General features: G+C 53.6%; 1 protein-coding gene across 4 annotated transcripts in view; it reads right to left on the reverse strand.

The window, feature by feature from the left end:
• Positions 1-26629, reverse strand: part of Gsn (gelsolin) — a 57626-nt gene that overhangs the window by 16158 nt on the left and 14839 nt on the right. For 2 of the 4 annotated variants that reach the window (XM_006988745.4, XM_042274790.2), the window contains 4 exons: positions 9192-9396; positions 8492-8646; positions 2215-2376; positions 422-571 (listed from right to left, as the gene is read on the reverse strand). In XM_006988745.4, coding sequence (XP_006988807.1) covers positions 422-571; positions 2215-2376; positions 8492-8646; positions 9192-9387 — 663 coding nt within the window. In that variant the 5' untranslated portion in view covers positions 9388-9396. Of the gene's footprint in view, positions 1-421; positions 572-2214; positions 2377-8491; positions 8647-9191; positions 9397-10562; positions 10634-10682; positions 10907-26629 lie in introns of those variants that run through there. The other 2 variants (XM_016007180.3, XM_006988744.4) reach the window with 2 other exon arrangements.

A 26629-nucleotide genomic window follows, 5' to 3' on the forward strand; every position in this document is an offset into this window, starting at 1 on the left:
CCCATCATACTAGTAACTAAATAACGTAAATAAACAGGAATGCCAGCAGAGGGCATTGACGGCTGGGTCTCAAGAGTTCCAGGCGGTCCTCAAAAACTGTTGGGAGGACCTCTTTCCTAACCTGCTCCTTTGGGGGACTGGGTCCTCCTCGGTGGAGGGTGTGACCTGCACTCCCAGCATGCACCACGCCCTGCGATTCCAGCTTAGTTCTCAGGGGAGCTGAGTTGCAGGGAGCTACCTACTCCCTAAATGTTCAGGCCAGGTAAAAAACAAAACAAGGTCTTCAGGAGTAGGGTAGGGGCCTTACTAAATAACCCTTCATAAAGAAGGCAGGAGTAGCCTGCCCCCCCACCTCCCCACCCCCACCCTGTGCACCCCACCACCTCACCTGGTGCACACACCCCCCATACCCCACAGACACCTGGAGCATCGCTTCCGGCTCTCCACCCTCTTCAGACACATGTACTCGGGCACGGCCACTCCTCTCGTTGTCCCGGATGCCCTTGGACACCTGTGTGGCCTTCAGCCTTTCAAATCTGTTGCTGCTGGAGCCACACCACTGATAGATATCCTGTAAGACAGAGCGCCCAGGAGGTCAGGGCCCAGCCTCTGCACCAGCCTGCCTGGAAGGAGGCAACGTGCAGACTGTGCTATGTTCAAGCTTCCCTTGGCCTGTGCTTGCCCAGGTGCATGTCACCTAAGGGCAGTGGAGTGATCTCTGCATTCGAGGATACTGTACAGCGACATCTAGATTGCTGGCTGGTATGGACTGTATAAAATTTGTTCCTCTGACGTTCATGTTAGAGTTTGATGGCCACTGTGGCTACATTGGGATTAATATTTTTCATGTAGGTTCAGTTTTTCCTACTCCAGCACAGGTCACCTCTGTCTCTCTACTGTTTTGCGCAGGGCCATTTACCTGTCTACAGCAGCCATTTGTAAGGCAGCTGGTCACTCCCCTGTCTGTGAGCCTAAATCAACTTTTACTAATTATGGAATCTCCGAGCTTCTGTTATAGAGACCCCTGCTGGTGGTAAGCAGAACTGCAAGCACTGTTTACAGCTCCCTCAGCATCTCAGAAACACAAGGCTGAGGAGAATTCAAGACCAAAGAGGAAGATCTGTGCATAATTTCAGAAATGTGCAAAGCGAGTCTATCCTGTTGAGAGAGTTACAGATGAGGGCTGTCCTCGGAGGTAAAGACTGGGAGGGAACAGCCCACGCTTTCCAGGTAACTGTGATGTTCTGTTTCTTGATCTTCAATTAGATAGGAGTTTGACAGGTACGTTCACTGGGTGAAATCCACAGAACAGCAGTTCGGATTAGAACACGCCACGCCATTTTACTTCAACAAAAAAACCACACCCAGGCTAAAGCTGTGGCTCAGCAGTTAAGAGCACTGGCTGTTCTTTCAGAGGACCTGGGTTCAACCCCCAGCACCCACATGGCAGCTCACAGCCATCTGCAACTCCAGTCCCAGAGGATCCAACTCCCTCTTCTGGCCTCTGTAGACACCAGGCACACACACAGTACACAGGCATATATGTAGACACATAAAATAATTTTTAAGACATTTTTTTAAAAAGCCTCTGCTAAGTCAAGATATGACTTTATACCGCAGGTGCATATGCACAGAAGTTTTAGGGTGCAAAGTCTGGCTATGGCCATTTGCAGGTTTGTGCTCACGTGGAGCTATGAGGCAAGTATGTAGGAAGCATCACCCATGCAAGTGGGTGTAGGTGGGCCTGGGAATATGTGCATCACACACATAGTCACATACCAAATACATGTGCAACCAATGATGTGCATGTCATACGCTGTGGGTCCAAGTCTGGGCGCTTGTTGCAGTGTTAGTGTCCACAGTGGACAAGAGCCTACAGGTTTTGCCCACAACTGCCATGTGCTTAGAAATGAGTGTCTATGTTTTAAAAGGTATATGTCAAGAGATATCAGGGAGTCTGTGTATCAAAAACAGTGTGCAAATGGTGAGGACCCAAGATCCACGCATACACGCATGACACTCTTGGATCCGCGTGTGGGAATCTAGGAGTTCCAGACTCATCTGTACTGGGTCTGTATGCCTGACACCAGGCCTTCTGCTCCCCGTGGCCTGCCCTGAGTGTTCAGGCAGCTGTTCACGAGTGTTTCCCCTCCCCAGAGTCAGACCTAGCCAAGGTCACCACAGCGACCCTGGAGAAGGGCAGGCAAGACTCACGTTTCCTAGGTCCAGAATGAAGCAGTCACCATTGTTGAAGCTGTCCCAGGACACAGGCACCTCGGTGGCGCGGACTACACGGCGTCCTTTGACCTGTAGGAGCCTCTGTACCACCACCTCATTGGGTACCACATGCTTGAATCCAGATGCCACGCCTCCTTTCTGTCAGGTCAAGGGGACAGTGTTAGTCCAGGGCAGAAGGTCCAGGGAAGCAGATTTGGGGGTGGGGCACAGGACTGAGGGGAGGGAAATTCTGGCCAGTGGACGCTCAGCTAAGCCAGGACTCCTGTTACTGTGTCTGACACCGAGACATTCTTTGCTGAGGTTCAGAAAATGAATAACACTTACCCAAGACCACACAGCTAAGAAGTATTAGATTCCCTACACATGACACCCACTGATTCTTACTCTCCACCCAAAGATCGCTTGGAGCTGCCTCCCTGAACCCAAGGGCTGCAAACATTCCTCTCTCAAAGCCAGCATTCCCCAAGGGACACTCTGCGGCACCTACTCAAGATATTCTTCAGGGAAAGGGATCCCCGATCAAAGTGTAGGCATGCTCCTTCCTCACCCACCCTGCCTGCTGCACAGGCGCACGGACACAGCGGCGGCTCTGACGGCGGCAGTGAGCACACCTGCCTGCCTTCGGTCTCACAGAGCCCTCCCCAGCTCACCCCTTTGCCCCAGCTCACCCCTTTGCCCCAGCTCACCCCTTTGCCCCAGCTCACCCCTTTGCCCCAGCTCACCCCTTTGCCCCAGCTCACCCTGTTCCAGCACCTGTTCTGAAAACCACGTGTTGCTAAGTGCTAACCACTCACCCCAGTCCTTCCATCCTCCAAGGCTGACGGTCCTCCTGGACTTCCCCGGCCCACATCAGCCATCGCCTCCCTCCTGTGCTGAGTCCACTTGGGCCTTCAGGGGCAGGCAGCAGGAAGGCACAGCCCTCCCTCCACCACCGTGCCAGATGACTTTGGATAATCTGCTTCCCTCTCTCAGCCTCAGGCCTCTCCTCCACCCCTCAGCCACCACCAGCTGCTGAAGGGACCGGCTCATGGGCTTCCCTGCCACACTCCCGCACTCCCTTGGTTCAGTAGGAAGCGGAAGGAAGCCGGATTTCTCCAGTCCTCACAATCCTCATCCTTACACTCATTTCGCCTAAACTGGAGCCCAGAGAAGTGAAGCGCTTCCCTGGGCGTGATCAGCAAGCACAGTCAGGGCTTACCACCTGCTAAAGGACTTCTCCCTGTCCCACACACCACAGGGAGGCAGCCCGGGCTTCTGTGGTCCTCGGACCACCCAGCCAGGCCCCCATCTGCCCACCTCCCCTGTCCGACCCTTGCCATACAGACTTGATGGAGGCGTGAGGGGGTGGGGGGGGGCAGTCATGTCAAACCAGGCTCCTGCGGTGCACAGTAAGTGCTGCGGGCCTGTTTGTCACGCGAGCACACCCACTATGCTACATATTTCACACGCATCTCACAGGTGAGGAGCGCAGAGCCCACACATGCAGAGACTTGCCTAACCTCTCACAGTGGGATGGATGGCGCAACCTGGATCAAAACTCAGCATGTCCAAATCTACAAAGCCATGTTCTTCCTCCCAAACGTCCCGAAAGGGTCACTCATCTAGAATAAGCAAGTTCCCGTGGCTGGGGCTGGAGCGCCCTCTGGTGTCCCTTCTTGGCATGGACGTAAGGCCTATTGGGCTTTGCCCAGGCCTAAGGCAAAGCACTGGGTTCTGACTGACTTGCCCTCACAGTCAGGAGCACTTCTGGCAGAGCTGTGGGTGCCACCAGGTATGAATGACCTCAGTGTGGAGCAGGGCTATATCCATAGTTTCCCCTCTTGACTTGGGAAGTCCACAAGTCAATAGCAAGTCAGGAACTTTTCCCATCATAGAAAGAATAAACCTAAGTTCTGGTGAGGGCCCAGGTGGCCATGATGCCTGAGATCCAAGAAAGTGAGTAGGGGCTGGAGGAGAGCAAGGGTTGGGGCAGGATGGTCCTAAGAGTCTCCAGGTAGGGGGAAACCTGGGCAGCATACCCTATCGCCCTGTGCCCACTCCACAGTGACCCCCAGGACCCCAGGGCACCATGACTGACAGACAGTAAGGCTGGGCACCCGCTGTCCATGCAGGACTCACAGCCTCTAAGGTAGGACAGTTACTGCATCAATTCCCGGGCAAGGAATAGCAGTCCTGAGGGACGAGGCACGTGACCAGCCCCCCCTCACCCCACCCCCGCCCCAGGTGGCTGCACAGACGGGCTCCAAGCCCATGTCCTTCTGCCTTTTAGGAACCAGCCTCACTGCCGTCAGCCCTGGGGCTCCCGAGAGTCTGTGGGCCTCGCTCAGGTGGATAGCAAGAATGAGGGGGTCCGAGAAGCTTTCCAATAAGTGGGTGCCAAGGGGACCGCGGTACTGGTTCCTCAGACACAAAGGAGTGTGAGGATAGGAGAGACTCTCTGCTTGCTTTATACACTCGAAAATAGTTTTACCTGTTCAAGCATGCCTTTTGTTCTGCTTTTTAAAAATAACTCTTTGGCTGGGCGGTAGTAGGCACGCCTTTAATCCCAAGCACTCAGCAGGCAGAGGCAGGTGGATCTCTGTGAGTTTGAGGCCAGCCTGGTCTACAGAGTGAGATCCAAGACAGCCAGGGCTGCACAGAGAAACTCTGTCTCTAAACAAAAAACAAAACCCCAAAAACTCTTTGAAGCTTTGTGTCATAAATCTCAGCCATCAGGAATCTCCTTATCAGTTCCCCCCCTTCCCATTCTCCCCCCCCCCACACACACACACACACTGGGAATGGGATCTGGGATCCGCATGGGTTAGGCAAATACTTGGCTGCATCCTTGGCCTTTTTTTTAACTTCTTACTTTGAACTTGCAATTCTCCTGCCTCAGCCTCTCAAGTAGCTGGGATTACAGGCCTGCGCTGCAAAGCCCAGCTTCTCTTTCTTTACAAAGTTTATAAAGTGAAAGAATACCTGATTTCTTATGGCTGGAGAGCCTGAGTATCCAGGAAACGACACTTGGAAAGATACACACACACACACACACACACACACACACACACACACACACACACACTACAGCAAGACACCAGTGGATGTACAAAGGAAAGGATGGGAATTTTTAGAATTTTTCTGTTACTTTTTTTAAGGATTGATTATTGCTGTCTACTCTAATCTTTGGGTGGGAAGAGATCGGCATCAAGTTCTTCTAACAAAATCCCCCAGGCATGGAGTGAATTGTTTAAAGAGCCATTCTCCGAATTAAAGACACAAGGCTGACAGACAGGTTTGTGGAAAGAGCCAAGGTAACCAACCACCATTGGTTTGTACCTTCTGGGATGGGGTCCCAGGACCAGTCCCTCTGAGAGTGCTCCTCAGTGTTGGCTAGTCTGTGTTCAGCTTGCCTTATTCAGCTACTGGGGACCGTTGGGGGGACACTAAAATTCCCATTAAAAACAAACATAAACAACTAAAAACCTTCTTGCTGGGCCTGGACCCACCCATCCTCTACCCAGAGTCCTTTCCTAAGACAAGGCCCCAGAGGCTGTCTGGTCTCCAGCTGTCTCATGGTCCAGGGTTCCCAGGACTGATAGGCCCAGATTCTCTTCGAGCAAAGGACTTAAAATAACCCAGCCCTTGGGGGGTCCCCAGGGTGGTGGGTGAAGATGAAAGGGGAGAGCCAGAAGGGTGAGTGACAAAGGTTATCAGAGCCCACCCACCCTCCCCCGGGACAGTGACAGGAACGAATGACCGGGGTGACAGAACAATCAGACAACTCTTCCTGGTGGCTCCGTGTCCCCTCGCTGCCCCTTCTCTGCTCCAGGACAGAAGTGGCTCCCAGGAGGCTTTCATAGAAACAAGTCTTGTGTAACAGGCCTGGCTCCTCGGCATCTATAATGGATGAGGGTGTGGAGGCCGAGGACCTCAGTCTGGGCCTGCCAAGTGCGGGGGCGGGCGGACTGAAGATCTGCAGGAGGTGGTAAACACGGGCCTCCCATGTCCTCCAGGGACCAGGGCCTTTCATGACTGAAGCCCCAAATCTGAGCCCTGACTGGGATCTGCTTCTCAAGTGTTCCTCAGAGCATGGTCGAGAACACCCCAGAAAACCCCTTTGATAAAGGAGAGGCTAGTTAGGTGAGCAGTGGACGAGCCCCACAGAGCTCTCCGCTGTGCTAGGGCCTTCACGCCTGAGTCTGCATCTCATCCACAGCACTCCCCGGCCGTGTGACTTGGGCAGGGTGCTTAGCACTCAGTACTCCACTTCCCCCCTTCACACAGTGCAGCCAGTACCGGCGACGACCTCACAGTACGAAAGAAACCAAACCGAGTAAAGGGCATGCAAATGATGTGAGCACATTCCACAGAACCTCAGCTTTCTCATCTATGAAATGGGAACACCACTGCCTCCCTAACAGAATGGTGAGAATGAAATGGGATTCTCTAGAAAATCCTCAATACGCAGTGTACCTCCGTCTCCAAACCTGGGTCACCCATACCTGCTCTGCAATGTTATCCGGCCTAATCTGTCCTTGTGTTCATGACAACTGTCACATTTCCCCAAGGCAACAGGCAACAGGTAACTGAGGCAGGTGGACGACCGTGATCCCTGTGAGAGCTGACCCGGTGAGTCCTCCGACGCCCCCTCTTCCTTCCTGCATTCAGTGGGTCAACTCTCTGAAGACTGCCAGTCCCCTCTCGTCTTTAGAAAGGAGGCGATCTGCCCCACCCAGCCCCACCCCCTGGTCACCCAGTGCTCAGTGCAGAGTCTGACAGAATGGGGGGGGGGGGGAGGCTAGGCTGGGCCTCCACCACCTGTTATGTGACCCTTCGGAGCCTCCAGGACAAAACCGGATCACACAGGTTCCCAGCACTGCTGACTCGGGTCTGCATTCCTCTCTCCTTCCTTCCCCTTCCGCCCCACCATCAAGTGTTTAGAAAAGGCCTCCTGAAGCTCAGCTGGGCTGTGATGTACCAGTTAGCAGAGGATGACCTTGAACTCTTGACCTTCTGCCCCCTAAATTCTGGGATCAGAGTGTGTGCCACCACAGCCAGCTTGATCTAGGAGCCTGAAACTGTCCACTGGGTGAATGACCAATGGAGAGACTATGCTGGTCTTTCTGCAGCAAAACTTGGCTCCCCACCTCTCCTTCCTCAGGATTTCGAGGACCCGGAAGACGGCAGGAGGGGGGCAGAGCTGCTTAGCTGGGCAGCGGCAGGAGCTCAGCCGCAGTAACTCCCCAAATGCGGCTGGGTACATGCAGGAAAGCCAGCCCAGCCCCACCCATCCTGGGCTGCTGGTCCAGGACACACCGTCTCTTGGTATCTAAGTGTCACACACAGGTCCTCCTCCATCACCTGGGGATGAGGGAGATACTTCTGCATTGACACAGGGGACTCTGAGGGCCAGAGAGTGGCAGAGGCATAGGTAGGGAATGTCCTCCCCGGAACCCGGCCACAGCAGACAGGTTGGTGTAGCGGAAACTAGGAGATCCACAGGCCATCTGGGTTCCGGTCTTAACGCCATTGAACTGTGTGAGCCTGGTCCAATGGCTCAACCTCTCCGTACTTCAGTTGCCCCGGCCCTCATAAAATGAGAGCTCTAGACTCATCTCGTTCATAAACTTGTAATCTCCTCTCTACCCTAAACAAAGAGAACGTGGCTTCTCTTGAACTCTTCAAGGAGCCAAGCTTTGGGACATTTCCCAGCCACCTCTGCCCCAAATCCTCTCCCTGAAACAGCAGGGCAGGTACAACTGGCTCTCCGACAGCCAGAGACACAGGCAGGCTCTGGTGTCGGGGGTGCTGGAGGCTGCACAGCATATCGGGGTACAGTTCCAGGGTTCCCAGCTTGGCTTTGATCCTGTCTGGCCGGAAGCTTAGGGACAAACTGTGGTACAGACGTATAAAAGTTCAAGGGGAGAGGAGATGTGTGTGAATGAAAGGAGCCTGTGAGCAAAGCCCTAACAGGGTGCAGGGCTGGTGCAGCCCCTCCCTCGGGGCTGTGAGAAGGCCACCATGGGCCCCCTCTGACGTGGGAAGAAAACGCTCGGAAGATGTAGAGAACCTTCTTTTCATTGTAAGACAAAGAATCAGAAGCCCAGGGAGGGAGTTTGGCTTGTCCAAGGCCACCACACTGAGAAGACAGACCAGGGTTCAAACCACGGCTGAGAATCCAGAGCCTGACATGTGGCCTGTCTGTCCATCACTCCACAAGGCTGGGAGACCGTGAGCCCTGGCCAGCCAAATAAAGTAAATGCCAACCCACCTTGTACTTCAGTCCGGACTTGAAGTAGCCGAGGAAGGTGGATGACTCAAAGCCCTGGACCTCACGGTGCTGCACAGCCCGGCCGTTCAGATAGTCATCCAGCTGCACGGTAAAGATGGCGGCTGCCCCGCTCTCATCCTGGCTGCACTCGTTACCTGGGGACGTTGGGGGGGACGTCAGGGCAGCATGGGGCCAGCGTCTGGAAGCCTTCAGGGAGGAGGCATCCAGAGCCAACAGCTCTACTCTGGCCTGGCTATAGAAACTGAGCGAGTCCCTCCCTGCTTTCCAAGAGCCTCAGTTACTCCATCTGTATAATGGGGTAACCCTAAAACAGACCAGAGCCAATGTTAGAGACTCTATGCTCCTAACTGTGAAGAGTAAATGAAGGAGTGATTGGAGCTGAGCCAGGGAAGTGCAGGGGACCCAGGGTCCCCGTCACCTCGCATAGCTTGTTTTACATCTTGGGAGGTAGCACAGCTGTCAGCATGTCCACTTGATAAAAAACACTGGGGAGTTACTGAAAGGCAGACCACAGGTCAAGGGGCAGAGCTGGGACCTGAACGTGGCCAGGCTGGCTCTAGACTGTAGTGGCATGGAACCACTAACCAAGGCCTGACATACGGATCACCGAGTTCAAAGTGTCCAGGTACATCCACGCTTTGGGTGGTGGGTGGTGGGGTGAGCAGGAACACGTACTCACCCAGCCAATAGTGGAGGTCATACTGCAGATTCCCATTCCTCAGCTGCACTGTCTTCAGGATGACATACGCATCACCCGTGAAGAAGTCTCCATAGAGGTTGGGGGGCACAGGTACCAGGTCAAACTTCTCCACACGCCAGATCTGCAGGCCAGGCTCCTTCCCTGCCTTGAGGAACTCGGGGTGCTCCACCACCATGGTGCTGGGCTGCAGAGAGACAGGGCAGAGCCTGAGCAGGGGTGTGGGTCTCAGCAGGGAGAGACCCCGGCAGAGGGAGGGCAGGTTCCAGCACCAGGAGTGACTCACTTGAGCCTCCTGCTCTCCTGTGGTGGAGGAGAAGCAGCCCCTTTCTGGGAGTTGAGGTACTAATCCTCAGCCCGGCTAGGCCAGTCTGCCTCCCACTCTGCTCCCTCACTTGTTTATTGTTATGGAGGAGGCAGAGAGCTCCCCTCCCTTTGTTGACAATGGGACAGCTAAGGCACAGGAAGGCAGGACCCTCGGTTAGGGAAAAACACAGAGGGTGTCCCTGGGCTCCCGGATGGCGGTGGCAACTCTCCCGGTCCCCAGAGACTCTGCTCGCTTTCTTCCAGCACCTTCTTGGCTTGGAACTCATCATTCACCCCTACTCGGCAAACAGGTAAACTGAGGACCAGAAGGAAAGGGGCCTGAGCCCGGGTCACATGGCCTTTTTGCGTTTGCTCTTTGAAACAGGGAAGATCACTTCAGGCCCCTCCATCTTCCGTCATACCCTGAGAAAGGATTGGCTTGGTGGGCCCAAGTGGCCTCCTGCGCTGTCCTGCCTCCTTCCTCCTGCCCCACCCCAGAACCCAACCCATTTCCACGTCTCGGAAAAGGGGGAGGGATGGAGCCTGAAGTCTGCAGGAACCTGTTAGGAGGAGAAGGGTGAGGGTGGGAAAGGCTGCCAGGCATGCTCGGGGGTGGCGGGTGGCGATGGGACAGAAGGTTAGGCGCCTAAGGATGGAAGTCAGCAGGTCACCTTGGCCAGAAGGAGGTCTGGTAGGAACAAAAATCAGGCCGGAGAAGTTAGAGGAACTCAGATAAGTAGAGGAGAGCACGAAAGGAGACGGCAGGTGGGTGGGGCGGGGGAGACGAGACCACAGTCAAGGTCGAGAGGAGAGAATAACAGTCATGTCCGTAGTATCCATAGGGAAAACGGGGAGGGGTATCAAATAAGGAGGAATCCGACAGCGAAGTAAGGCAGACACAAGAAATTAGACATGGTAAAGGAGGTGGGAACCGAATCAGTAGTGGGGGAGAGATTAAGGTGAGGTTAGCCTGCAGGGAGGGAAACAGCCTTGGCCCGGGGCCCCACCCTCGCCCCCAGGAGCCCCGAAGCAGCAAGACATACTTACAAAGCAACAAAACAGTTTTTCCATTCTACACCTGAATTACTCCCCTTTTCCTAGCGCTGTATCTGCAAGAACTTACAATAGACAATTACTCGGGGAGCCCCGCGGAGCCTGGGCACTCACCCGCGCCTCAGACGCCCGACTTTGGGGCGCCCTCACTCCGGCCGCGCCCCGCACCCCTGTGGCCGCACGGGACGGCGACGGTGCGCACAGCGCCAGGACCAGCGCGCAGAGCACAGAGAGGTTCGGAGCCATGGCGACGGTGAGGACCCAGGCTGCGGCCGCGGCCCCGCGGTCGCCCCAACCTTTAAGTAGCCGGCCGCCCCATCCCTCCCTAGCTGGGGACCGCCCCGCAGGGAGGGCCTTGTGGCCCGCGGGGGAGGCGGGGATCTGTCCTGGATCTCCGAGACATCTGGGTTCCCACACCGACCCGAATGGGTGCGGTCGCCCCTTGGACCCTTGTTTCCAAGCGAGAGATCGAGAGATCGGTATTTGGTCTGACATAGAGCAGGGGCTAACACGGGGAGAGCTGTTTTTCTCTGACCCGTGCAGGTGCTATTAGCAGGTTCAACAAAACTAAACAAACAAAACAAAACAAAACAAAAGAACCACCTAGCACGAACTAACCGAACTAACCGTTTGTGGAGCTTTCTATTCAAAGGGTCATAAGAGAGCCCATTTCACAGAGGGGGAAACGGTGCAGAAGAGTTCAGGACTGGCACAATCCCAAGAAGAGGACACCTAATACAGTGTTGTCAAGCCCTGTCTCAGGTAGTTCTGGGTCTGGACATCTGGGCTCACGGAAGAACTCCGGCTCCCCATCAGTAGAGAACTCTTAAGTCTCTGGTTCTACTTTTCTCAAAATGGCATTTCTTTTGTTCTTTCAATAACATTTTTGTTTTTTAAAGGGTTTTTGGCAAACCTTAGTCACTTCATTGTACTAAGTTGTTGCCTGTTGACCAGACACACTTGCCTCTGCTGGAGGTGACACTTTTATCTACTCCTCTAGGCTGATGGCACCTCCATCTCCTTCTGTAATAGTTTTCTATTTCAGGCTCTCTATCCTCTCCTGGGGAGCCAGGATTGAGTCTCCCCCACTTCAGCTCGTCACTGGGAAGTTAGGGACCTGGGTTGGACGCCTGCATACTGTGCCTCGGTCTCCTACTGGACACAGAGGTTGCAGAGGGTTAGATCAGGCCTGCTCAGGAAGCCTGGTCTGCAGGTGACGGCGCTCACTCACCCCAGCTCCCTTTGGGGCCTGTACTGCATGGCTTCTTACTGAACTTTGCCCTCTCCCACCCCAATTTCTTCCCACTTAAGGGGGCATAGGTGAAGCCTAACGGGACAGAGGGGGCCGTCAGGACTGAGCACAGCATCCCAGGGAAGGAATGGGCAAAGGGCAGACAAACACAGGTCATGCCCAGTGAATAACAAGGTGACTTAGGGGGGGCAAGCTGTCGAGGAAGGGAGGGTGACCAGGGGCCTTTGTGTAATCCTAAAAACTCAGGATTTTGTCAGGTGTCTGTAGAAGCCTTAGCTCTCTGGCTCCGTGGTGTAGGAAGGTCACCCTCAGGCCTGTGGAGCCCACAGTGGGCTGACTTAGACTCAACTCAGAGCTGATTAAAGCCCACACTGCTCAAATGAACATTCCTGATAGCACAAGCCATTTTAACCTCTCTAGATAACAATTTGATTGTGCATATTCAAAGCACATAATACAGCATTCCCTACAAAATTGCTTGCAATGGACAAGGATATTCATTGAAGCATTGTTTGAAGAGAATTGGAAAGGACCCAAAATGTGCTGGGGAAGTAAGTGATGGATCTGTCACACAAAGGACACAATGTAGCTGGCGGGAGGGTGTCAGTTAGAGCCAACTGTGCCTGGTGGCACACAGTAGGCACTCAGCAGGCCTGGAGAGACCTCCAGGTGCAAGAAGCAACTTGCACAATGATGGTATAGAGTGGCTCCCCTCTTCCTTTCTGTAAGCGTGGAGCTGATGCACAAACCCTTGCAAAGTCAGTAAATGCCGAAGTGTTAAAGCTGTATGCTTGGAAGTGATGAGGAGAGAGATTTCACTCTGGACACTGCCATGGCTGCCTGAGGCTGGAGGAAGTGCTTGGATCACTCACTGTAATTGGCACAAGGAACCTTTCAGGATGATGGAAAAAAATTTAATACTACACCATAATGATGATCATACAACCAGTTCACACCACTGAAAAACCACAGAACTGTTTACTTCAGTGAGTTAACTGTGTGCCAGCAAATTACATCCTGAGACACTCGCTACAAAAGTTTGAAGCACAAGATCTAAAATGTGATGAGAATGTATCCGACATGGCATTGGTTTTGTTTGCTTGTTTAAGAACTGTAGTCTACAAAGAATGCTCTAAGAATATGCGTAAAGGGATACTTGCTCCTTAGCCGACTTGGGAAATGACAAGGAACCTGAGCCAGCAGCTGGGCTGGCCCCTCGGGAGCAGAGCAGCGGGAGCAGCGTGGCCCCAGTTTGTCCAGTTGGTGATTAACAGAAGGCCCATTATGGCTTGGCCTCGACCCCTGGGGTCAGTGACCACCAGCCCAGAGTCTCTGGCCCCAGGTTAATGATCACAAAGGTGGTGTAGCTTTGCTGGCCATGTGGCTTTGGAGCTTGGGCCACAGTGACCAAGGCCCAGCCTCTGCCTTCAGGGACCCTGGAGCCTAGAAACCCTCACTCCAGGGCATCAGTGAATGGAGACTGGAAGGAGCAACTCTCTAATCTCTTCCCTGCCTGGAAGAGGCGTGAGTTCAAGGGATCAAGCGGGCTGAAGTGAAGTGAAGGGGATGCACCAGTGTTAGGGAAGGCTCTGCCATAGACCGCCTGGATGACTGGTCTCCTCTAAGGCCCGTTTCTGGCCCCAGCATTCCCAGATCCTGGCTGCACCATCCTGCCCAGAACCTACTTGCTTCTGAGCTTCAAAGTTCCCATCTGCAAAATGGGGACACCGAACCAGGTCACTTTGACAGGTCCTGAATCAGACCACCTAGGACCCCTGATGTAAGAAGGAGGCTCTGAAATCAGTAATAGCATGTCAGCTCCCCTCGGGATCCAGTGAGTAGTCAAGCCCTGGCCACTGCCATACAGGACCCCAAAGCCTGAAACCCCTCACTAAAGAGCACAGGGCGTGGAGACTCTGATGGGGTAACCCTGCCTTACTCTGTTCTGTGTGGTAGGAATTCAGGGGAGCAAGTGGGTACAAGTGCCAAGGAAAGGAAGACGCACCGATGACAGAGAAACCGACACTCAGGCCGCTCATGTGGAAGGAGGCATTGCTGAGGTTCAAACCCTCATCTGGGGCTCCTGGGCCCCAGTTCTGTCTGGGAGAGGAAGCAGGAGCCCTGGCCCCACCTCAGCAGGGAGCATCGACCCTGTGCAGGAAATGGGTTGCGGTTGCTAAACCAGTCCAAGCCCATGCCAGGCAGGCAGGCAGAAGTCTCTAGAGTAGCTGGCACTACCACATCTCCTAGGTCGGGGCAAGAGAAGGTTCCAGAAAAGCCCTCGAGCCCTCCAGATGCCTGATGTCATCACCCAGGAAAACCACATGTCTAAGAAGACCCCAGACCATGGCCACCGTGTGGAGAAAGACCACAGTACCTCCATTTACTCGGGTCTGGGATGGTTGCTCTGACTTGAATGTAACTCTGCTGTCCATGGATTGTGTGGTGTATTCATCCTAGTCCCTGCTCTTTACTGCGCCTTGGGAACTGCCTTGATCGCCCGTCTTGGCTGTTTGTGAGTTCTGCCCAGTGCCCCTACACATCAGGCATCCTCTCAGTATATGCCACAGGATCCAGTGGCATAGCTCACGTCCCTCTGTAGACCCCTCCCTCCCTGGGTTGGATCTAGGCCCCCATAACCATCTCTTGACCGGTTCTTTTCCCTATGACTAACTTCAAGTCAACCTCTAGATCTCTGTGGGCTGCCGCGGGTGACTACCAGATGAGAGGTCTCACCCTCGCCCTTGGCCACAGTGTACAAAAGGCCTTGGCGGGCTGGGAAGACACCTCCCTGTTCTGTTCCCTCACCCCAAACACAGCCGCTCTCATCTCCCAGGCAGCTAGCCATCACTGGAAGAGCTCCCTCTTTTCCTCCCAGAGCTTGTTTACTTTGGGCCCATTGCAGTGCTCTGGTCCCCCGGGAGCACCCACCCTTCTGGCCTAGGATTTTGCCAGGAGGGACAATGATCAGTAAACAGAGAAGGCAGTTGTGAAACCCAGCGAGAGCAGACAGGACCCGCACATGTTCCGGCAGGCCCCCACGGACTTGAAGGCACAGGCCGCGGCACCTGCAGTTTCCTCATTTTTAAAATGGAACGGAGTTAAAAGTGCCAGTCTCCTGGAATGGCAGGGGACTCCAAGGCCTGACCCACGGCATCTCCCAAGGGTCCCTGGATGGCCTGCTTTCTTCTCTCAGAGGCCTGAGCCCAGCACATTCACACCTACCGAATGGCAGCAGCCTGGAACAGTAGGGTAAGACTACAGACTTAAACGGGACTTGGGCTCAGGTTGGGCTGTGCAACCTGGAGTGGGCGGTTTCCCTTTCTGGGCCTGCAGGTACTCCTTTGTAAATAAGGACAGTAATACCCACCTGAAGAACTATGGGAGCAGACCGAAGGACTGCCAGTAGTGACGGCCACTGGCCTCCCATCTCTTTGTAGATAATACCAAGCAGAAAAAAGTGATGTCTCCAGGCCACTGAGCCAGTGTCCACAGCCCAGACTTAGAACTCAGGTCTGTGGGCAGCCAGGCCAGAGCCAAGGCCTGGGTCTCAGGGAGCAGGGTTCCCTGACATGGCCAACTGGGCCTCTGCCCTGGCCACATCTGTTCTGGGTGTGGCAGCTATTGGGAATATGGCCAGTGGGGCTCGGTTGAATCTATCTCAGGGACTGAAGCCACTGACCCTCTCCCAGCTCCCAGAGCCAGCCCCACCTAGTGTTGTGAGGACATTCTGAGGAGGCCTGGCCCTAACACCTCCTGGCTCTGTGCCCTGGAAGCAACAAGATTTGGCCATGCATGAGTAGCTCAGTCTTTCCTCCCCTGAGGCAGACACTCTAGCCCTGGGAAACTTGAGATTGCTGAGAACTGAGCCCTAGCCCCCCATCCTGCCCCCTACCCTAGAACTGGGGGGCAACCCCTGAGGAGCCCAGACACAAATATAGGTTAATGGCAGGATGAAGGGGCCTAAGCATGGGCTTGGTGACTTGGGGGAAGGGTCAGCAGGAGACTGGGGGGGGGGGGTGCAGACAGAAGGCGTGGGGTGCAGACAGAAGGCAGGGTCTGAGATGCCCCCGCCAGAGCAGGAAGGGACAGAGACGCTGCTGCGGGCAGCTCTTCAGAGGAAAGATGTGGCCAAGTGACTGGAAAGAGCCCCAACTAGCAAAGTGGGGGAATAAGGTCTACCCCTTAACTAGATGACAGCTCTGAGCAAGCCACCTTGGCACCAGAGCCTCAGTTTCCCTATTGGTAGGGAACAGCTGCCTTGCAGAGGACCTCAGTTTGGTTTCCAGCACCCATATCAGATGACTCACAACCACCTGGAACTCCTGCCCTAGAGGACCTGACACCCTCTTCTGGCCTGCACAGTTAGCTGCACTTACACAACACACACACACACACACACACACACACACACACACACACACACACACACCTTAAAAGTGAAAAAGAGTAAACCTTTAAGAACTGTACCAGGTGAAACACACCGGGGCGCGGCAAGCCTGACACAGGTGAAGCCTGTACAGAGAAAGCGTCAGTTTTTGCTGGGCCAGTTGCCTGGGTGAGTTTCTGTCTCTCTAATCTTTTTACGTGTAAATTAGAGGCCCAAAGGCCTTTCCCTGCCACGTATGATGGTGTGTACCTGGAACACCAGTGCTCACCAGAGAGAAGCAACTTGGAGGAGGGCAGCCCGGTTTACATAATAAGTTACATAATAAGCTCACCCAGGGCTAGCTAGCAAGACCGGATTTCAAAACAAACAAAATGTGTGTGTGTGTGTGTGTGTGTGTGTGTGTGTGTGTGTGTGTGTGAGAGAGAGAGAGAGAGAGGGGGGGGGGGAGGGAGGGAGGGAGGGAGGGAGGCAGACAGGCAGACAGGCAGACAGGGTTTTTCATATTTATAAAAAGCGAGCTGTCTAAGAGACATCTGCATGTCCATGTTCATAGCAGCACTGCCCACAACAGTTACAACAGGGAAGCAAGCCAGCTGTTCATTAATAAATGAGTCCACAATCGACAAACACATCCAAACAGAGGAACAGTTTTAAAAGATCACACTCTGCTATAGGGATGAACCTCAAGAAGCATCAGATGTATAGGAACATACAGTGAAGGGATAGTTGTAAGTGGAATGGAAACGTAGGCTATTGTCCAAAGAGGGCAGAGCTTCAGTTTGATGAACCAGCCTGCCTCCATCTTGGGCGTTAAAGCCATCTTACAGTAAAGATAAACCAGGTCCATTCCTGTTTATGATTAAATCTGTTTCTCAAGGACTGGGCTCTGCCCACCTGTAACCTTCTAACTACAAATGGTTCTGTGCTGCCTTTTCCAGGAAACAGCAACCATGTCTTCGTTTCAAAAGTTGTAATCATCTTGCAACCCTACCTTTGTTTCAGAAGGTTATTAAGACTACCTGTTGTTATGGCTACCTTGTTAGGACCACCTTGCAATCATGTCTTTGTTTCAGATGTTATGACTAAGTTGTGTTGTAGAACATGATTTTAAGGTGTGTTACTTTTGTTTATGTTGCATTTGTTTAACTCTGTGATGCTGTGTTACTGTGCCTGTCTAAAACACCTGATGGTCTAATAAAGAATTGAAAGGCCAATGGCAAGGCAGGAGAAAGGATAGGCGGGGCAGGCAGGCAGAGAGAAGATATAGAAGGAGAAATCTGGGAGAAAGAGAAGGAACAAGAAATGAAGGAGGAGGACCCTAGGGGCCGGCCACCCAGCCACCCAGCCACCCAGCCACCCAGCCACCCAGCCACCCAGCCACCCAGCCACCCAGCCAGCCACGGAGTAGGAGTAAGAGTAAGATTTATGGAAGTAAGAGAATAGGAAAAGTCCAGAGGCAAAAAGTAGACGGTATAATTTAAGAAAAGCTGGCAAGAAACAAGCCAAGCTAAGGCTGGGAATTCATAACTAAGAATAAGACTCCATGTGTGTGAATTATTTGGGAGTTGGTTGGTGGGTCCCCCAAAACAGCCAAAAACAACCAACAACAAATTTGTTATGCTCCTATAACCCTGACGACTTTTGCCCTCCAAATCCCCCCCGCCCACCTCCGTTTGCAAACTCCCTAACTCTAGGCTATAAAAACCTTGTCTTCCTCATGTCCAGTGCTGATTTCTTGAACCCCGCTTTTAGAGAGAGGTGGCTCATGTACATGAATAAAAAAGCTTGCTTTAATTAATTTGGCCATGATGATTTGGGGCAGTGGCCTTTCTCCTCACACCTTTGGGTTTAAAAAGTTCTGCCTGATGGAAAGTTCTGGGGATGGGCAGTGGTGACCAGCACAAGACATATGATGTATTAACACCATGGAACCATGTGTTTAAAATGTTCACGATGCTAACTTTCATGTTATGTCTACTTTGCCACAATAAAAACAACGGGGAACATCTGCTCATCTGCTCGTCTTTTTCTGAGAGACAGCTGTCCTGTGGGGGTCCAGTCAAGAGGACTCATGTTACAGGCGTGCCCAGCCCAGGACGGTTTAGGCCTCAGGACTCAGATACAGAAAGAGAAAAGGGTGAGCACTGCATCTGGTCAAGCTGACCTGGAGACTAAGTTTATTCTTCACCAGGATCCAACAGCTGGGTTCCCCAGGCAACCTTCCTGAGCTCTGGTGATGGGGTGGGATGGTGCCGCATCCTCCTGCTAAGGGCTCCATATGAAGCCCTTGTGTGCCCACACTCTCCACAGCTAATCACCACCACAGTTTTGTCTGTGTTGGGCTGGCCACTGCGGAGCTGATGGCCTGAATGACCCATGGCAGCCTGCAGGCAGAGGTCCCAGAGAGGACAAAGGGGCAGGCGAGGGGAAGCAGCTGGAGGACAGGCCATGTTCAGGGAGGGGCGTGAAGAACTCAGGGTACAGAGCAAGTGCTCTCTTTCCACAATGGTCCGATTTCACTTTCTGTAAACTGGAGTGGCAAGGCCACCTTGCTGATGTCTGGTAGGACAGAAGACGACCTGACTCTCAGTGTGCTACTCAGCTGCTGTCTAGCCACTGTGACATCCAAAGATGGCCCCTCGGCACCTGCCAGCCTTGACACACCTGCCGCTCACTCGCTCCATACCTGCCTTGACCTCACTTAGTTTTCACAGTCAAAGCAAAGGACAGCTGAAGGGTTCCAACCAAGGCCAGAGACAGGGTGGTGGCTAGTCCAGGGTAGGTGACGCTCTGGAAGGGCCTCGGCCTTCACCTGAAGAGCCAGCCTTCCTGCCTACCTCGAGAATCTCTCTCCTCTGTGAAGTTGGCTTGCTCTGTCCACTCAAAAGAACGCGAACTCCAACACTCACAGCTGAGTGCGACAAGAAACTAACCACTCTGAACTTCACTGCCCTTGGACACAGAATGGTCAGACTTACATCACAGATTTGCTACATCTACTATTAATTAAATAAAAAAAAATCTGGAAAAACTCCAAAGGAGAGATGAAGGCCAGGGGCTGGCAAGGAGCAGAGAAAGGACTCACAAGATCTCGTATTGAATAGGCCCGTGGCAGCCACCGCTCCAGGCTCTTTCAGGCCCGCAGGACTCGGGCTCTAAGCTCCGGTGCCCACCAGAACACCCTCTGCCATCTAACCTAGCCTGTGTGTGACCTCTGCTCCCTGCCCCCAGGAACCCTGGGAAGTAGCTATGTGTGACCCTGGGCCTGCCACTCTTGTTCAGAAGGAAGGATGAAATGGTGAGTTCCAGGTACCAAGAGGGCTCGAGAACTGCTGCCTACAGCCCACAGCCTGCTCCGCTGCACCGCCCAGCAGCTGTTAGCAATCGACTGGGCCCCAAGAGCCAGGCAGCTCTCTCCCCAGAGGCCTGGAGCAGTCGCTCTCAGGCCAAGAACGCAGCTAGGGAGCCAGTAAGGAGGAGGAGGGGAGAGGAAAATCACTGGTACTGGCCCCAGCCAGTGCTGGGGGGGGGGGGCTGGCCTGGAGAGAGGGGAGCTGGGGCCTGGCAGGCTCTTCCTGAACCATGGACTTGGTCCCATGCCTTGACCCCTGTCCAAGCTAAAGGAACAGTGGGTGTACTTGGGGCCCAGTACTCCTCTGGAACTTGCCTTCTCTTTGGCATCCAGAAACAGGAGACGGGAACAGGCAGGCCTTTGTGAGGAAGAGAAAAGGCTCCTGCCTGCCTGCTTGCCGGGCCCCAGGTCCTACCATGATAGAGCCTACCCGGGCCTAGGGACCCATAACTTCCAGAGCTGAAGTATCAAGCTCTTCAGACCATGTCCACACCCACAGTCACACATACACCACGTGACTACGTCACACACCAGGCCTTGTGCTCCTTAGACCTGTGCCCAGGGTCTACTTTGTAGATTAATTTACATCACTCTTGCCTTCGTCATGATTCACTCACAGACACACTCTGCTATGTGCTGTCGTCCATGGCCATTGTACCGGGTCTCAGTACACACACCACATCCTTGCTTTGGACCCATAAACGGTGGTCCTCACCCCAGGGGCATTCACAGCCTAAGGAGCAGGGGCAATACAATGTTATAGTTAAGGACCCATCCCCAGCCTCTGTCACCACGTGACCTTGCCAAAGCAACTTGTCCTGTCAGCCAGCACCTCGACTTCTTTGGCTGTGACAGTCACATTTCTCTGGCAGGGTTGCTGTGTAGATTAAAGCAGATAACACACTGCTGTGCATCCCAGCGCTTGGCATGCTGGGTAAGTGCTTTGAAATGTTGCCTGAGTCTGTGTGCTGTGCACCAGGGCCCATGTGCACGCACTGTGTGCCCATTGTCTGCTGCGCATGAGACACTGCATGCCGGGGTTATCCTAACAGGCTGTATGTATGTATGGGGTTATCCTAACAGGCTGCAAGAGGGTGCAGTGATGTCTTCTCATACTGAGAAGACCTCCTAGGTTCAGAGCAGGATAGCAATTTGCACAGGGCCAGAAAGTGGGGGAGCAAGACACAGATGCTGACAAGGGGGTTGCGGGGGGAGACACAGACACTGGTTAGCTGTGGGCAGTGGAGGAGAGACTTTGAGCAGGGAGCACAGGGATCATTCTGGAGTAATTAAGTGTTCTTGCTAGCTGTGGTGACGCACGCCATTAACCCCAGCACTCAGGAGGCAGAGGCAGGTGGATCTCTGCGAGTTCGAGCCAGCCTGGTCTACATAGCAGGTTTCTGGGAAGCCAGGGCTACATAGAGATACCCTGTCTCAAAAAAAAAAAAAAGAAAAAGAAAGGAAAGGAAGGATGGAGGGAGAGATGAGGAGAGAGGGAGAGAAAAGTCTCTCAAGCATGATTGTGGACATGGTTGTAAGACCCCAAATTCACTAAGAATCCCAGTTCATAAAATGGAGGATATATATAATGTGAATTTAATTAGTTATGTGAATTATATTCCAGGAACGTTGTGGAAACCAAAGTCCTCCTGTTTAGCTGAGGCAGTGAGCTTTCCATTGTCAACTACCTGAAGCCGAGCAGAGTAGCCCAGAGCCACTGACAGCAGAGAGAGGCTGTGAACGTATGCACACCCGAGGTGGGCAGGCAAAGCCACTGGGAGAGTTTGGAAAGAACACAAACGCCCAGGCACAGCCCAGCCTTGGAATGTGTAGATCTGGGCGGGGTCCTGGAACTCAAGTCTAAGGGTCAGCTACCAATGGGAACCACGAGGCAAAACCACAGTTGGGGAAACTGAGGCTAAGCAGGAGAGGGGGTCTGTCGGGTCTGGTTGATCAAACAGCAGGACAGCTGGACTAACTGGTCCCTTCCTGTTTTCTCTCCTTTCCCTCCAGGGCGGGGCCTCCCCTGCCATCAGCTGTGACTCAGACTCTGAGTCATCCTGTGGCACCACAGAGGGAACTTCTTAAGAAAAACAATCCCTAACACAGAGCTCCCCGGATCTTGGGAACAGGATAGGCCCAGTGGGCTGGGAGAAGGAGAGAGAAAGATCAGGGCGGTGTGGGAGGCCAGGGCTCCCCAAACCTGACTGCTCTTAGTCACTGATGTGTGCAGTGCACCCTATAAGGAGCCTCAGTGTGCTCACCTGCAAATAAAACCTCCTTCTGCATACAGAAGCTCCATATACAACAGGCATCATGACAAGAGCTGTGTGTGTGTGTGCATGCATGTGCAGATTTGTGCAGATGTGTGTGTGTGCAGATTATGTGTATGTGTGTGTACAGATGTGTGTAAATATATGTGTGTGTACGTGTGTGCAGATAAGTGTGTGCAGATGTGTGTACGTGTGTGCAGATATGTGTGTGCGTGTGTGTGTGTGTGTGCATGCATGTGCAGATGTGTGTGTGCAGATTGTGTGTATGTGTGTGTGCAGATGTGTGTATATATATGTGTGTGTGTACTGATGTGTGTGCAGATATGTGTGTATATATGTGTGTGCAGATGTGTGTATATGTGTGTGTACAGATATGTGTGTGTGCATGTGTGCACGTGCTCACAGATGTATGTTCTCATACATGTAGAGGTTAGAGATCAAGGTCAGCTGTCTTCCTCAATCATTCTCCACCATATTTGGGGGGCATGTTTCCTCCTTGAACCCGGAGCTCACATTGGCTCAGACAGTCTAGACAGCAAGCCCTTGGGGATCCTCCTGTCTCTGCCTTCGCTTCCCTGGTTATGTAGGTGTGAGGGACCCAACAGGCACGAGGGGCCAACACTCCACCTTTTAAACCATCTCCTCAGCCCTGTGATAGGAACTTCATAAGCACCATTTTCCTGAACCCTCACTAAAGCTTATGGCTGGCATCATCCAATTTTATAGATGGGAAAACTGAGGCTGAAGACTGCACAGTCAGGAAATGCAGAGCAGAATTAGACCCAGGGCTAGAGTTTGAAGCCTGTTCCTCTCTCCCTGCTTCTTTAAAAGCACCTGCGTGGGCTGGGGGTGGTGCAGCGGTTAGGGCCCGGGTTGGGCTCCTAGCACTTCATGGCAGATCACAAACATCCCTAACTGCAGTTGCAGGAGACCCAATGCCCTCCTCTGGTCTCCTTAGCACCAGGAACACACACAGTGCTAAAGAGAGGTAGACAGAACATATAAAATGAAAATAAATGCATCTTGTCTTATTCTTATTTAAGATGTATTTACTTTTATGTTTATGGGTGTTCTGCCCGTATGTATGGCTCTGCACCATGTGCATGTAGTGCCCTTGGAGGCCAGAAGAGGGCACCAGAACAGGCAGAGAGCCTAACTGGTAGCTAAACTGTGGCCTTGCGGGATCAGGCTTCAGAGAGCCCCTGGATTCCCTGCTACTCACCATTCCTCAGCCACAGCGGGGCAGGGCAGAGGGATACGGCCTCTTGACACAGGCCGGGTAATCACAAGGGCCTATAAATAGACCCTGTGGCTTGGGCGGAACTCGCTATGCCAGGCCCAGCTCCACAGGCACCAGAGCACAAATGGGCCAGAAATGGCTCTTCTCCCTCACACAGCTAACTAAAACTTCTTCAGGAAGCCATTGTTCACACTCCTTGGAGGAAGAGGATTTGAGCAAAGAGCCCCGCTTGCCTAGTGGGGATACTGGACCTGGGCCAAGGCTCCTTTTCTGCTTCCTCCTTCCACTACTTCTGTCTGGGACCCAGTTTCCCAAAATGTGAACTGGGGAGGTCAGTGTGCTCCCTTGGGCCCTTCCAGCCTGGATGCTCTTGATCTGTCTGTGACAGCCTCTGCCTCTCAAATATCTGTTTCATTGTGTCCTGCCCCAATCAACTTGGAAGTTGTATTTTATCATTAATTCAGTGCTGGGGCCGATCCCAGGCAGGCCCTCCATTGCCTGAGCCACATCCACGGCCCCTGGGGTACATTTCAAATTAAATTTTACTGTTATTGTTGTCTAGGATTTTTGAGGACCTCACCATCCCAAGTGCTGAGGGCAGAGGATGAAGAGGCGAACAAGTCCTAACCAGTCCTCGCCTGGCCTGGGTGCAAGAGGCATTTCCAGCCCCACCCCCCCAAACCCTGCTGGGAACATGGAGTTTCTGGTTCAGACTGCAGACAAACAGGACTCCCCACAGGGCAGCCTGTGACCTGGGCAGGGCCCTAACTTTACAGTAAAGGCTCCCCAGCCATCCCATGTACACGCATGTGCTACAGACCTTCCTCCCCAGTTCACTCCCGTCACCATCCAAGCCCTACTTCGTGGATGCAGAAAACGAGGCTGAGAGGGACTGGAGAGTGGGAGAGACCCGGGCTCAGACTCTCTCACTCCTGGAGTCCAGGGCTGCAGTGGTCTGACTCAATTCAGCCTACTGGACAGTGGGAACAGAACCGGACAAGAGCAAAGAATGCAGAGAGACGGGCAGGTTATTCCTGTGTGTCTGTCTGTCTGTCTGTCTGTGTCCTGGAGTGGCAGGGCTTCACTGGTAACACACATTCTCCCCTATGGGATTCCAGCATTGCCCTCTCTGACCCGCCCTCCTGTGTGTGTGTGTCTGTCTGTCTGTCTGTCTGTCTGTCTGTCTGTCTGTGTCCTGGAGTGGCAGGGCTTCACTGGTAACACACATTCTCCCCTATGGGATTCCAGCATTGCTCTCTCTGACCCGCCCTCCTCTTTGCCTGCCACCAATTGATTGCTCTGAAATCCTGTCAATCAAGTCACTCCTCTTCTCAACAGCATTCCAGATCTCTCCAGACCTGACTCACTTGTCAGGTGAGTCAGGCAGGGACACAGGGCTCCTCCAGGTGACCAGCCCTTTGCACATAATCCTCTTGCCTGGAACACTCAACTCCCCATCCCAGCCCAGCATTCATCTCACGGGCAGGAAAAGCTGACTGGTCCCCTGGGCATCTTGGAAAGTATCTGGGTATCAGCCACCATTGCCCCCTCAGGGATTACAGAGGCTCTCCTCTTGCAGGATGGTACAGTTCACCACCCACCCCAGTGCAAGAGTCAGCAAGGGTTGGCTGGGCAACGGGCATGGGTGGGGGTAGGTGGCGGCAAAGAGCCAAAAGAATCCTGGGCAAGCGCACATTTCCCAGGACTTCTCAATATCAGGGGGCACTTCAGTGAGGAAAACCCTGAAACAACACCATGCAGGGTCTTAAGATGTGTGTGCGTGTGTATCATGGTTCCACTAATGAAGTTCTCCAAGTCTCCCACTAGGAAGCTCCTAACAGTCTCCAGTAGCCTGGAGTGAAATCCACAGTGGAGTTCAGCATGGCCTGGAAGCTCCTGGTCCCTTGCCTGGCCATTCCCCTCCCTCTGAGGGATGCCCTCCCTTCCTAGCTCACCCTGCCATCCAGCACTCCCCCCCAGCTGTTCCCTTAACCCATCAGATCCTCCTCAGGCGAAGAAAAAAGAAGCCATGGCAGGCATAACCATCTCCACAAGACCCAGGAGGTACGGAAAGGTTTTATTCTTTGCTCCTTCTCCAACCCCTAGCTCCCAGCCTAGACATCTGTCACATGATTCTGTGAATGAATGGATTCCAGAATCTGCTGAACATTTAAGTTCAGAAAAACAAAGCCCTGTGCATAGTCAGAAAGGGTGGGGTGGGGCAGCTTGGGAAACACGGCTCAGCCTTCCAGTGGCAAGGGAGAGAATGTTCCAGATGGAGAAGAAGGAATCAATGTGCCAGAGACTTGGGACAAGGACATCTGAGGACCTGACAGGAGGGCACCAAGTCACCCTCCTTACCTGCTTACACCCAAGTTCATGGAGGTGAGCGTGAGGCGGGTGCAGTCCAGGGGATGAAGGAGCTGCAAGGGTGAACAGGCAGGCCCCTGAGACATTCAGCCAGGCCCGAGCAGGTCTGGCTGTGGCCCTGTGGTGGTTTCCGAAGTTGGGCAGGCAGAATGCAAGGGCCTGGGGACATGGCTCGCAAAAGCATTCACGGAAAAGGACTCCCCTGCCTCTGGACTGTCAGAAGCAGGCACCCCAGAAGCCAGGTGTGATCCTTCAGTGGCAGCTGAGGAGAGGCCAGGCCTCTGGGTCTAGAGAACCTTCTAGAAACCCCTGGCTCCAAGGACTAAGTACCAATGGCCCTCTCATCTAGACTTTAAGAGGGACAGAGCCATGGTCAGCTCCTGTCACCGCCTGGCAGCTGGGTGCAGTGGAGCATTGGGAAATACAGGCACTCACTTCCTGCTTCTTTTGGCAAGCAACAGTGATACCATGGGCTGGCCATTGACGCTGTGGGCTAGCCATTGACGCTGTGGGCTGGAGGGCACTTTCCTTTCTCCTCACACAATTAGAAGTTCTCTTCTGTTCAGGTGGAAACCTCTCACAGCGACCCCCATGGCTTTTCAGCTCACAAAGGAGGCATCTGCAGTCCTGTCTGATCCCCACAACCACCTTGTCAGACAAGGAGGGACCCAATGTACCGCCTTACAGGAGGAAAAGCCCAGGGCCTGCTTGGGAGGGAATCTGTGTCTCCTGGCTTGTAGCCCAGCACTCTGCATTCCGCCCAGCGCCCAGCCTCCCAGTGCCCTGCACCTCAGGCTCGCCTGGGAACCTGATAGGTGGCCCGCCCACCCAGCCAGCCAGGTGGGGATGACTCATCCACCCTGGCATGACTCACTCCTCAGGTGCCTCCTTGGGCCAACAAGCAGGGGGCTTGGTGGCCACAGCCCAACTTCTTGCACCTCTCTACAACCTGCAGGGAGAGTTCCTACCTCGCCTCCTCAAGGAACCCACCCCACGATAGCGCTCCCAGGAGGCTTGAGCACAGCAAGCAAGAAGCCCCGCCAGGGTGAGAGCAGGCATCAGGGTGCTCAGCCTGCCTCACCCCTCCCCTCAGGACCGCCCTCATCCCTGCCTCATCCCTGCCCTCACCTGCCTTTCCCTTGGTGAGGAGCAGATGAGGTAATGAATAAACAGTATGTCCACAA

The sequence above is a fragment of the Peromyscus maniculatus genome, chromosome 4, assembly GCF_049852395.1.
Source record: "Peromyscus maniculatus bairdii isolate BWxNUB_F1_BW_parent chromosome 4, HU_Pman_BW_mat_3.1, whole genome shotgun sequence".
NCBI lineage: Eukaryota > Metazoa > Chordata > Mammalia > Rodentia > Cricetidae > Peromyscus > Peromyscus maniculatus.